The following is a 13,890-nucleotide window of genomic DNA, read 5'->3' on the forward strand; positions in this document are numbered from 1 at the left end:
TTCTTAAAAAACGAGAGCTACAAATTTTTTCTTTCCACAACAAATTTACAACAAAAACACTACAATTAATGCCGTAGTTAACTTTTCCAATTTCGAAAAGTGTAGTGCTAACTTGACACACGTGACTATTTTCGAGCGCAGGCCATCGGCGAAACTCTGTCAGACGGCTATGGAGCTTCGATGCATAGAAATTAAACAAAAACGGTACGACGACATCACTTTGAGGAACCCGCTGTTCAATTACTCTGGATTGATCTGGAAACCTACAGTTTTAGGTCCGGGATAAAGGAGGCTTCAATGTCTTCTCATAACAGGAAGTAAGTATATACGGCGTTTGGCCTTTGACAGGTGCAACGTTACCACCACCTATAACTCACATTGTTGGTTTCGATTAAAGCTGCAATCTAATAATTTTAAACTTAACTTAGCTAAACTACAGGTCTGTATGTATGTATGTTTGCTTAATAATTGAACAACTAATTAAAATTAAAATTTTGCATTTGTTTAGCCTTTGACCCATACCTATACAATACACATAGGTATGAGTTTACATTAGGCCGGATGAATTTTTTTAGGGGTAAAAAAGGTTATTTGATATTCTTATACAGTAGTGATCAAATACATGTTTCCATTATTAAAAATTATTTTATTCGCATTAGTTTCAATACAAGCTTCCACTTAGCCATATGGTTTGTGGTGGAATTTCATACTTTGGTGTTAGGTCATTGGCATTCATTAGTGGAAATTTAAACGCTTCTGGATATAATGATATCATGAACAACTTTTTGTAGCTCTCGTTATAGGCTCTGTCGGCTTTGGCTGTCAGTCCCATTTCTTCTTAAAAACATTACCGAGAAATTTAACCCTTTTTTTCAGATAACCAAATGTTTAAATTGAAACGACATAACAACTCTTAAGTGGTGCGGAAATGTATACTTAGCCCGATGGCAACACTGGAAGGGGTAGACGGTTGATCTAGGACACAATGTATATTCAGGTATTGTAAAATGATTTAAATACTTATATACAAATGTATTTGAAGTCGGGCGGGTCAACTACCTACCCCCTATTAGAACAATAATTTTCATCAAAAAAATTGGACGGGTACATCAAATATCATTGTTTATAAGCATCTAACTGATTTGATTATACTTGGGTAGATACTTATCGTTACCTCAATTCACAAAGGCCCGAACCAGCACTTTTTAAACTACAAAGAGAAGGTTATCAATTTGTCGATTTTTTTTTTTTATGTATGTTACCGCATAACGTTGGACCACGTTCACCGATTTCTATAATTCTTTTTTTAAAGGAAAGGTGGTCCCATACTAATTTGGTTTAAATCCGATCATTGGATCCTGAAGAAATTAACGACAATCTTAAATTTTTATTTGAGAATTGAAGTCGGCTTTGTAGAAAAATTAGAAAAATTCAATAAATTTTATTTAGATTAATAATATTTGATTTAAAACTTTTTATTAAGATTAAGATTAAGAGTCAACCAAAAACCAAAAAAAGGAATGTACTTAATTCACATTTTCAAATTTTTATTTCAAGAATGGCATAGTGCAATCTATATTTAGGGAGTTCACAAGGTGTTGTATACTGTCGTACTGTTGTATGTCATAAACTTTAAACGGGCAAAACTATATTTAAGGAGTCGCAAGCTAACATAAAACTTTTATTATGAAATTTCACACCGATAAAAAATTGTTTGGTGGTGATTTCAAGTCCTCTAAACATTTATTTAGCCGTTAAACACTTTACAACATACGACAATATGACACGTACGACGCCTTGTGAACCACCCAATTAATTTCATATTTCTTTTCACACTTATTTTAAAAATGCGATTTGCACTAAAGCTATAGATACATACAGATGCGTGCAACTAATTAGCAACGAAATTCAAAACGATATTGCTTGCAAATTATGTTTATTTATTTATTTTTAATAATTTTCATTTAAAATATAATTCAATCTATATCAGAAACCACAATAACAAAAGTTGCAAAGCTTGCACAAATTGCAAAAAAATTGATCAAACTTCAAAAAATTGTGATCAAAATTTCAAAATTTTTAATTAGACTATTTAGAAAATTTTCTTCCATATAACACTTGATCACAATTTTTTTTTACATGGAAAAAAATCCGCAACACCCTCGACAAAAAAAAATTCTAAAAAAATAACGGTAATTTTTAGCGACTTGAAACTTTCACTATATTATACTAAAATTGAATGGGCTACAAAACTGCATACCCCAACATTTTCTATATATTCTAATTAAAAATTTTGAAATTTTGATGACGGTTTTTTTAAGTTTGATTAATTTTTTTGCAATTTGTGCAAGCTTTGCAACTTTGCACGCATCTGTACATATGTATATGTAACAAATAATTTTAAAGCAAAAAACAAAACCCATCAATTATCCAGTTATCGGATCTAAACAAAATTAGTATGGGACCACCCTTGAGTTACCACCAATCCGATTAACAAATTATCGAAATCGGGGGACGTGGTCCAAAGTTATGCCGCAACATACATAAAATAAATCTATCGAACTGATAACCTTCTCCTATTTTTGAAGTCGGTTAATAAAATTGTAACAGACCGATGTCTGTACATTATTGATTTAAAGAAAAATTAATATGGGGGGTCTTTATTAAGCAACAGAAGCCAAATCAACAATTTTTAGAATCTTTGTCTGTCTGTATGTTTGTACGCCCATCACTCGAAAACGAATACATGGAATTGAATGCCGTTTGCTCTGATATATTTGCTAGAGGTCTACCTTAAAATATAGAAATAAAAAAATTAGAGAATTGCCACCTGTTTGAAAACTGCAGTTTAAGTAAATTGATAAGATAAAATAAATATCGCAATATGGCTGTCAAAAGGAAGAGTTTTAAGAAGGCTTACAGCCGAAAATGCTTTTGTTAAAGGTTTCCACCTTTTTGAAAATTTCAATTCAATTTAATTGATAAGATAAATTGAATATTGCAATATGGGTATCAAACTGAAGAGATTTAGGAACGTTTACTGCCGAAAATATTTTTGAAGAGGGTTGCCATGTGTTTGCAACATTGTATTCAATTAAATTGATAAAATAAATTAAATATTACAATATGGGTATCAAACAGCACAAAAATACATTTAAAACGCAGAGAAGCGTCCGCAACGAACATATCGACGGCTAAATGGACGATCGACCTATCTGGGCAGCTGGTTCGAAAACACCATATCTCAGCAAATTTTTCAAGAACACTCTATTTCAGAATTTGAATGAAACAAAGTAATTTCCGCAACGCCAGGATTTACCCATATCCGGTTAGTATCCGTTAATTTTGTTGTCCGAATATGCTGTTACTAGGCACGCAAGTTCTGGAGAAATGTCATCTTTTCTCTCAAAAGACAAAAAAATATGCAGAATAGTTAGACGGGCAGCTGATAGAATTTTGGTTTACGTTCTAAGAAACTGGTCACAAAGTGTTATCCTGATACAATTTATTTTCTAAACGAATAGTTACTTACTTCTTACAATGTTATGTAATTACTTAATCCTATTTTATAATTTTTGACTTCCAAACTATCAAATGTAATTTTATGATATCAAAAAGAGACATAAAGCCTCAGAATGATAACAATTTACTGCAAGGGCGTGGAATTGCTGGCGTGTGCCAATGACATCGACATCATCGGTAACGAAAACCGCGAAGTCTGTTCTGCTTTTTCTAAGTTTGATAACGAAGCAAAGCGAATAGGTCTGGTGGTAAACGAGGACAAGACGAAGTCGTGGCACCCACGTCACTGTTGACAGTTACGTATAAATTCTAGAAAGTAGAGAATTTCGTTTACTTGGGATCCAGCACTAACACCGATAATAATGGCAACATGAAATCCAAGATTTACGGGACACCGACGCTCCAGTTCTGAAAGTGTTCAACTCGGAACTCGCTGGTGTTAGCAGAGGAAGAGGGAGGCCTCACGGCGATGGAAATACCAAGTGGAGAAGGACTTGGCTTTACTTGGCATTTTCAATTGGGAGAGGAGCGACTGGCGTGCTGTTTTTGATCAGCTGTTTTTGTTTTATGGCAAATTGGTTCTTGCAAAAATTTTTCCCACAGAAACTGGCGACTTTCCCTCAAAATGAAATGTCACTTTCTTTCTCAGTTGCCCCTACTTTGCAAGTTTTTTGCGTACGCGAAATCAATCATAATAGATTTAGAAATTGCGACTGAAGTATTCAAGTTCGAAAAATCGGGATTCTTCCAACAGTAAGATACAAATTAATACATTAGATTACTTTGCTTCCATAAATTTATTAATGATCCGTTTCGTCGAATAAATACTTATTTTGTAATCAAAATCAAGCAAAATTTAATGAATTCAATCTCCTATTTTTTACAAAAAAATAACACACCTACATATGTATGTATCTATGCAGAAAGTAACGTATTATCTTTAAAGAACCAAGGGCGTTACCTTTCCTTCAGATTGGCTTAAAAAACTTGTAGTTCAAAGATTTTATAATAACTTCATATTTCAAGAGGTTGTCTCGAAAAAAAATAGTATATAGTGGTGGCAGAAATAATAGGAATTTTTTTATTTTGACCAGCTTTGGCTATATTATAAAAATTCAACAAATTTTACCAAAATCGCACAAAAATTTCAAACTTGTTATTAAATAAAAAATAGATATGTATGCAGTTTTATAGCCCATTAAATTTTAATAGGTTAAAGCGCAAATTTTAAGACGCAAATCGCGTTGATTTCTATTAATTTTTTCAGCTGACGGTGTTGTGCATTTTCTTCCATGTAAAGTATGCTAAGTATGCTCAAAATTTCTCTTTATATGGAAAAAAAATGTCTAGCAGCGCCCAAGGCACATTAAACAGGTAGTATCAGTAGAGCAAAAACAACATTTGCGTGTATTTTGTTGTTGCTTCTGGTATCGAAAGTGTCAAAAACTGTTCTGAATTTTTTCTTCTAAATCAAAGCGTGCCATGTGAAATACAAAAAATTATAAAAAATAAAAAATTGAAATTGGAAAAAATAAAAATTGATGCAACTTTCTTTCCTAGTAAATTTGTTTGCTTCTCGAAGCATTGATCCATCCTTTACAAGGGCCAGTAATCAGCGGTTGTGCTGCTGAGTTGGGCGAACGTGCCAAAAGCTGCTATTCAATCGCTTGTTTTGTATGGAAAAAGGTTTCACATGCAAATGGATTTTAACAATTCAGAATTTTTGTGAGAAAAAATTAAAAATATTTGACATTTTCGAGACCAAATAATTTGAAAATAAATCAAATCAGCTGCTCTACTGATACTACCTGTTCAATGTACCTTGGCAGCGCCTGTAAAAAAAATATTAAAAATCAACGCGATTTTCAGCTATAAAACTGCATATAATACTTTTTTTGAATTCTGAATAAAAAGTTTGAAATTTTTGAGGCATTTCGGTAAAATTTGTTGAATTTTTATAATTTTTGTACAAACTTTGGGCTTGTTATATAATGCGCTAGACCTTTATAAAAAATATTAAACATCGAATTAACAAAAGATATATAGCCAAAACTGGTCAAAATAAAAAAGTTTCTATTATTTCTTCCACCACTGTACATACATACATACATACCTATGCATAAAAGAATAAAAATGTACACTTCTATATATACAAAGTATGTATGTATAATTTACATACAAAAAATTGCCAAACTCAAGGGTAATCATAGCTAATTCAAACTTGCACTTTATTATAATAAAATTTTATGGCCTGCAAAACTCCATACTAATTTTCTGTAAAGATTCAGATTAAAAAGTTTGACCGCTTGGTGAAACTTTACTGAATTTTCATGATTTTTGTGCAAAGTCTCTAATTTGGATTTATATGGTTTTTGTTAGGTAATACTTTTATAATAAAATAAGCATTAAATATACAAAAAAAAAAAATGTCAATAACTTGCTAAAATGTCGCATTCAAATAAGGATAACAGAACAATCAAAAACATATTAATAAATGTAGAAATTGTTGTTAAAGGAGAGAATGTTATATCTAAAAGCGCAATAACAAAACACAAAATTACCCGTGCTCGGAATTCATTTTGAGCTGTGATTCACTGTTTCAGTTGACTTTGATTATTGTTGTTGCTGCTGCTTTCACAGTTGTTGCTTTTATTTTGTTATTATCTTTTAGCTGTTGCCCGCAATAGGGCGTGCTTTTTTTTGTTGTTGTTGGAATCTGGTTATAGGCACAGACACGCGCTGAAATCAGTCACTGCTCCAACGTCACTTCTACACTCGCCTTAGACTCCACCACTACTCACCTATATTCTCTGCTCAGTGAAGAGATCATTTGTAGTTGAAATCTACTTTTTTATGACTTTTGTATTACTACTATTTGATTATCACTGTTTTTTTTCTTTCGTTTTGCCACTGTTGAATTGATTAATGTAAGCGTTGTTGTTGTTATTGTGGGTTGACAACTGAATCGCAGTAGCAATGACGGCCAGCAATGCGTACCACAAACGCTACGTCACCAGTGCCGATGCCGATGCCGCAATTCTACACTCAATACGAATTGGTACTTAGTTAACTGGCCGCAAAAACGACACTATCTAGACTGACTGGGCGAGTGAGTAACTCAAATGCGATGCTTAACTGCCAATGAAATTAATATTATGTAGATAGTGGTTAACAAGTAAAAAAAAAATGTGTATACTTAGTAAAAGCAGAGCTTGAATTATTGTGCGACTGAGTTAGGCTTATAGGCTGATCGCTAAATGTTGTACACGAAAGTATTTAGTAGTCAATACACATACATATGTATACATGCAAAATTTTTCGCTTTGCCGGTATTGCTTGTGGAACACGGTCCCTTTTTTTTTGGAAAAGTGTAAATATAAAATACACGAAAGACTTTTCTATAATAAATATGATTTGGTAGATAATTAAAAGAGTAAGTGTACCTACTTACATATATACATACATATCAGACCTTCTGTGTGCACGGTTTAGAGTCATTGACATAAGTATGGCTTCTGCTCGGAAAACTAATAAAGACAAATTGTTCGCCTGTAACAGATGGTGTCAATTGAGGTACGCATTTTTATGCAAATACTATATACATACACCCACTTATGGCACAGACGAAAATAGCAAAGGATAATAGAATATTCGACGGTACAAATGCGACCCATTTTGTCAGTTTTCATTCAAGCCTGGGCATTTCCAAGAAGGTGTCGCAGCCGTTGACAAGTGAAATATTTTTTAAATAAATGTACTTATATTTTCTAGTGGTTTGTCCTATTCATTTGGCCTTATTGCGCTCTAGTTTACTCCTTGAACTCAATTGCGCACATTTTACATGCCCTTTTAAACCTTTTACTTTCATACATACAAATGTACGTAAATGCATATGTATGTATGTGCACCCAAAACCAAAATTATAGAAACGCCTTATTTTGGCCAATTTTGGCTTTTTTTCTTTTGTTTATTTAATATTGATTATTTTTTTTTTTATAAAAGTTGAGCTCATATCTAACAAAAACCAAATAAATTCATATTTCAAACTTTGTGCAAAAATTATAAAAATTCTGCAAACTTGCAGCAAGATTTTCCACTTTTTTATCAGATTTTTAGAATTTTTTGAGTATGCAGTTTTATAGTTTAAATTTACTTATAATAAAGTGTAAGTTTTAAGTTGCTAAAAAATCGTGTTTATTTTAGATAATTCGAGGCCATGAGAGCAGAAGTGGCCTAACCCGCAATTTTTTTTCTTGTACTTTGATGATACGTTAAAAACATATAGGACTACCAGATTTGTGTGACGCAAAACCGGGAGAATTTTTTGCAAAGCGTCCTAAACACTCTAACGTTCCATTTTTTGCCTCTTTATTATGTATGTGGAATGAAATTTTGACATCCTCTCTAGCAATAGTAAAACACTGGCCTTTTTTTATTTTCGATAATATTGTAAACACATAAAAAAACTCACGCGGATAGGTACGTTAGAAAAAAGAGCGAAATTAAAAATATGTAGTTCGCCAAAGCATGGGAAGAGCTAATAATATACTTGGGGTGTCTTCAGCCCGCTTATTTTGAATATCGAGGGCTTCTATTCAATATCCTCTATCTGTAATTTTCACAAAAACTACTTTGCGATGTTAGAACCCTGGACTGGGACTTACCTGTTATCACAAATGTTAATTCTTACTTTGCAGTTAAATAGTAAATTCGTCTGTCAAGCGTTATACAAGGTCAGCATTAATATCACCGATGACAGCTAAGTCTTAAGTGGATTTTTATATCAGAACATCATTTTCGTGAAAAGTGCAGATAGAGGGTATTGAATATTAGCCCTCGATATGCTCTTAACTTTTTTCAATTGCCATTTGTCACAGTAAGTTACAGTTTTATAAAGTTTTGATGATTTTGAACATTTTTCGGAAAAATTCCTGTTTTTGATGAAAAATATATTTTGTTAAAATATGTGTTAAAATTTTGTAAAAATATTTTTTCTTGACTATGTATCCCTATAAAGTGTTTAATATAATCTGCAAGCTGTGACAAAAAATAGAGATTTCAAAATTATGCAACCCAAAATATGCCAACTTAGAAATATTTCCCAAGATTCGACCATTGAATGGGTAACATTTAGCGCCACAAGGGCGAGTGTATTAACTTAGTAAAAAAATTAAATACAGCTGTGCCTCCTTGCGGAGCTTTTTTATATACAAAAAAAAAAAATCAGCTTTTCCGATTTTTTTGAAGCAAGGCCTATCGTATGCCATCACAGACTTACAATTTTAGAAAAAATCGTAACCCTAAAAAATACATAAGGCCCTGCTAATTAGAGATCGGCACGATAATCCACTCAAACAAAAAGCTCTAAGCTTTTTACAAAGTAGTAGCAAATTTTAATAATAAAATTTAATAAAAAACCAAAAAGTTTGAGGGAAAACCGGGACATTTTAAGGCTTGACCGGGACACCGGGACAAACCGTCTAAAACCAGGAGATGTCCCGGAAAACCGGGACGTATAGTAGCCCTAGTTAAGTAGATCTGAATCTTAAAATTAAAGAATAAGCGACTGCCATTTTAAAATGTATCTTATTTGAGAGTATTTTAAATAGGGAAGCACACAAAAAAAAATTGTTGGGGTAGGCCACTTCTGCTCTCATGGCCTCAATTTTTTCGGACTGTATTACACATTTTTTTTTTCATATAATTAAGATGTCGAGCATAATTTGTATAGAAGAAAATTCAGGATAACAATTGCTAGAAATGTTAGATACTGAACTGCACTTTTTTATAAAAAAAAAGTAATTCTTAAGCAAAAAACAAAACCGACTTCAATTCTCATATAAAAATTTAAGATTATCGTTAATTTCTTCATGATCGGATTTAAACCAAATTAGTATGGGACCACCTGTGGGATAGCACATTTCCTTTAATTCAAGAAATCCGTTAACGTGGTCCAAAGTTATAGGGTAACATACACTGCCGGAACAAAGTATTGGCACAGAAAATTTTTCACAATATATGCAACAATTTCCATTCTCTAATATTTTTCCGCTAATTACGTATAAAAATATAGTTCATTCTACAGCAAAAAACATAAAAATATAATTCCTAAACCTTGTTGCAAAACTCCCGAAAACTCAGCAAATTTTCATGAAAATTTTCAACTTATTATGATAAAGTGAAAGTTTTAAGTAGCAAGGAATTACCGTTGATTTTCACGCAGTCTCTTCCATACAAACAATTTTTTTCGAAAATACTTTATATGGAAAAATGCAAAACACCTTCAACAAAAAAATTCTCAAAAATCAACGCGATTTTTGACTAACTCCGAACTTCAATTTTTTTACTAGAATTTAATGGGCTGCAAAACTCCATACTCAAAAATATTATAAAAAATCTGAATAAAAAGTTGAAAATTTTCATGAAAATTTGCTGAATTTTCGCGAGTTTTGTACAAAGTTTAGTAATTTTACTTTTATGTTTTTGTTGTTGAATGAACCATATTTTTATACAAAATTGGCGGAAAAATATTATAATAATTGAAAGTGAAAAATTTGCTGTGCCAATACTTTGTTCCGGCAGTGTACATAAAAAAAAAATATTCCGACAAATTGATAACCTTCTCCTTTTTGTGAAGTCGGTTAAAAATAAATATTCAATAAAATAAAGAAATATAGCCAAATCTGATTAAGAACGTGAGAATTTCGATGCAACTTTGCAGAATTTTTAGTTGTTGCACAAAGTTTTAAATATGATTTTATATTTAGCTGCATTAAAAAAAAATTAAAATTTAAATTTAATTAAAAGAAATAAAGGCAAATTTAGTCAAAAAAGGCGTTTCTATTATTTTGGCCTTGGGTGTAGTTATGTGCATATAGTTAGCTTAATATAAAAAGGCCCTAACTCATTTTCTTACAAAATTCAGCTCTGTACAAAAATAGGTAGATTACTCACTAAAGGCTCAATCGAATTACTACAACAAAATGTTAGTTTATGTATTTAAAAACAAATGTAAAAAAATGCGATTGAAGAACTTTAGTTTTTATAAAGTAAAGAAACAAAAATGCAAGATAGGGCCTTTCTATATTAAGGTGATGATCATGGCGCACTTTGGGTAACGATATATACTATAATAATGAAGTGGGGGAAGTATGCATGGATGCACACTGGCGGCAGAAATAATAGACTCGCTTTACTTTGAAGTGTTGTCTGTAATTCCATGGTTTATTTTATGTTTAACATTTTTTTATAAAACCTGGCTTGTTAAACAAAAACACTAATAAATCCTCTTTTCAAACTTTATACAAAAATTAAAAAAAATAAATAAAAATTTTCACTAAATTTTTTAACTTTTTTTCAGAATTTTTAGAAAAGTTTTTGGTATGCAGTTTTGTAGCCCATTCAATTTTAGTATAATAACGTGTATGTTTCAAGTGGCTATTTTTTTATTTTTTATTTTTTTGACGATGCTAGGCATTCTCCGCATATAAAAAAAATTGTGGAGCACACTTCGTATGGGAAAAAATAGTGACATCGTCAGCAAAAAAAAATATCTTAAAAATCAACGGTATTTCGTATAAAGCTTGAAAAGCGGATTTAAATGATGTTTGTTGTATAACTACCTAGGCTTTTATAAAAAAACATTAAACATAAAATAAATTAAAGAAATAAGCCAAAATTCTTAAAAGTACGACTATTCTAGTATTTCTGCCGCCAGTGTATGTGCATATGTATGTACATACCTACATACCTACGTAACTATTGCAAACTACTACCAACTGCCAGCTGCAATTGGCCCCTGCTGGCATTTAGCCACACAGGAACGGAAACAGGAATGATGGCATACAAATGTCCACTAAACACAGAAAAGTGCACAAAAAAACGATTTGTTTGCGTTTTTTTCTGTCTGGCTTGGCCAACACTAATGACGACAAACTCGGCCAAAACTAAGCGAGAAACTTACTTCGTGGTGGAATGAATTTGCATATGTGTAAGGTGAATATGCATAAAACTATTATTTAGTACTTAATCTATTTGGAACACATTTATTTACATACATATGTATGTATGTTGGCCACTCTTCTGTTCCAATTTGTGTTGGGCGCGTTGGTGTTGTCATGCAAATGGGCCTACAATTTTACAACGCATCTAAAAAGCAAATGTTTTTATTTGAAGCTTTTTAGGGCAAAATACTCTCGGAGGAGGGAAGCTCTTAGAATAACAATTTTATGTTGTTTAAATTAGTAATCGATCTTGGGTTCTACGGAGTGGAAGTACTTAAAGTACACACCTCTAACCACTCCTCTACACCAACTCTACAATAACGGGCGCTGATTTATTAAATTTAGAGGGAACATATTTTAAACAAAAAAATAGTTTAAATTTAATATGGTAGGCCTTGATAAGAGCTTTCAGGGAACTGATAACATAGTTAAATGGCGAGTATTTATGCCACTAATGTTTAATATAAACCAAGTAGATAACTCGCAATTAAAGTAGCGCATGCGATGAGACCATTGCCAAGAAGAAAAAATTGGTCAAGTGGAAAATGCTTAGGGCCAAAACGCCTACAGCTCGCGCACATAGTACATTCAGGTGTACAAACATTGGCCGACAGCAAGAGCATAAACAAAAGGCCTTAATGAACCCTTTTAACAGAAAGTTTCCAGCAGGTGGCGGCATATATACCATGCACTCAGACAGGGCACAATCTCCAAGTGTGCTGCACCAATATAGGATGCACCTTGTGTCCGCCCGCACAGCTAATTGGCTAAAATAGTTCATTTTCGTTCATGTTGCGTCTAATACCTTTGTTTTGCTTCTTTATGCAATATGCTTACATGATATTTCAATTAATTTACACTTTTATCCAAATGCACGATTTTAACCTTTTTTTATTTGCGATTCTCTTGACGTTTACGTTTTCCTTGCTTGCACACACAATTCACGTTTACTGCTCCTTTGCCCACTCTTTTAACTTGTTTCGTCTTTTCTACGCTTATTTTTTCACAACGCATCAATTTACATTTTCTTCCTTGTGATGTCTTCGCCAGACTTTTTTTCACTTATTTTCTACTGGAATGTGGCGTTTCTATTATAGTTTGCCGCTTATTAACAACTTCACACGATATCTCAACAAATTTACACACAAACAGGTGCAGGGAAAACTAAAAATTAAACAAATAAATTGGATTTTCACAAAATAAAACCACTTTTTCGCTAACCGATGACAAACGACCAACACGACTGACGGAACTTGTCAAGTGGCAACGAAAGGGGCCAAAAAAGGAAACAACGTTGACAGCGGAAAGAGCAATCGATAAAAACGATGTATTTGGGAGGGGGTATTCTGCAGGGTTGCAACGTGCATAAAATTTAAGCACAGGTGCACAGTGGTTTGAACAGAGAATATTTGGTGAAGAAAGTCTATCCACGGCATATATACAGCCCTGAGAAAAAAATTATAATTTAATTGAATATTGAAAGCATTATTAACCTTGGCTACATGCATGATTCAATTATTAAAGGTTTTGTAAGTAGCTTTTTTCTAAAATTTGGCACTCCCACCCTCAGGGATGGTTTATGGAAGCAGGGGAAAAAGGGGAAGAATTCAATCACACTTCCTAAAATGGGAGCTAAATTCCATAAAAAGGTGTGGATAATAGTGAATGGTGGTATTTTAAAACAAAAACGAATTTGATTTAATTATTTAATTTAAACAAGCCCGATTGTTATTGAAAATAAATATTTCTATGTATATACCAAACTCGCGTACGTCAGATGGCGCATAACTCGAGAATGGATGGTCCACTTTCAGCTTTTTTTTTGTTGTATTTGTTTGACAGATGATGGATATGAAGAAGCTATTTGTTTGTGGAAAATATGCAGTATTTATTAAACAAAAAAAAAACGGCAAATAAAAAAATTTGGAGCTTACGTTTCCTTCGCGGATATGGCTCGATTGTTTCGAATATGGTAATTCGAATTCTTTGATGTCGCACTTTTAATATTCTGGGGAGACTATACAACTGTCAGAATATTAACCATTCGCCGGGTTGCCCGAAAAAAAATTTGAATGATTAAAAATATCAAAATATAAAAAAAATATAAAAATATTCGCCATAAAAAGGCGTTTGCATTGTTCAACTTTGCATTCTACTTTCAAGTAATCGCTTTCAACAAAGTTGGTCGCCCGCCAGCCAACATTCGCCTCGTGCGTAAACCTTTTAAGTGTGCAATTACATACATCGCGCCATTGACTAAACCGAGCTGTCGTGTGACGATTGGGCCTATGGATGCGGTTTGGCAATATTATATTGCATCAAAGCCTCATTCGGAGACACCAGGAGTGTGTTGTGGAGGACAATA

At 32.7% G+C, this 13,890-nt stretch overlaps 1 protein-coding gene across 8 annotated transcripts in view; it reads right to left on the minus strand.

Moving 5' to 3' along the window:
* Positions 1-13,890, minus strand: part of LOC118733198 (AP-1 complex subunit gamma-1) — a 33,907-nt gene that overhangs the window by 18,667 nt on the left and 1,350 nt on the right. The window contains exons 1-3 of one of the 8 annotated variants that reach the window (XM_036462498.1): positions 12,363-12,797; positions 6,324-6,657; positions 6,084-6,238 (exon numbers count right to left, since the gene is read on the minus strand). The exons of 2 other annotated variants lie outside the window; for them this stretch is intronic. In XM_036462498.1, coding sequence (XP_036318391.1) covers positions 6,084-6,100 — 17 coding nt within the window. In that variant the 5' untranslated portion in view covers positions 6,101-6,238; positions 6,324-6,657; positions 12,363-12,797. Of the gene's footprint in view, positions 1-6,083; positions 6,658-6,718; positions 6,875-12,362; positions 12,798-13,890 lie in introns of those variants that run through there. 5 more of the 8 variants (XM_036462499.1, XM_036462497.1, XM_036462496.1 and 2 more) reach the window with 5 other exon arrangements.

Source organism: Rhagoletis pomonella, unplaced genomic scaffold, assembly GCF_013731165.1.
Source record: "Rhagoletis pomonella isolate Grant_MI unplaced genomic scaffold, Rhpom_1.0 Rhpom_scaffold_00002, whole genome shotgun sequence".
Taxonomy (NCBI): domain Eukaryota; kingdom Metazoa; phylum Arthropoda; class Insecta; order Diptera; family Tephritidae; genus Rhagoletis; species Rhagoletis pomonella.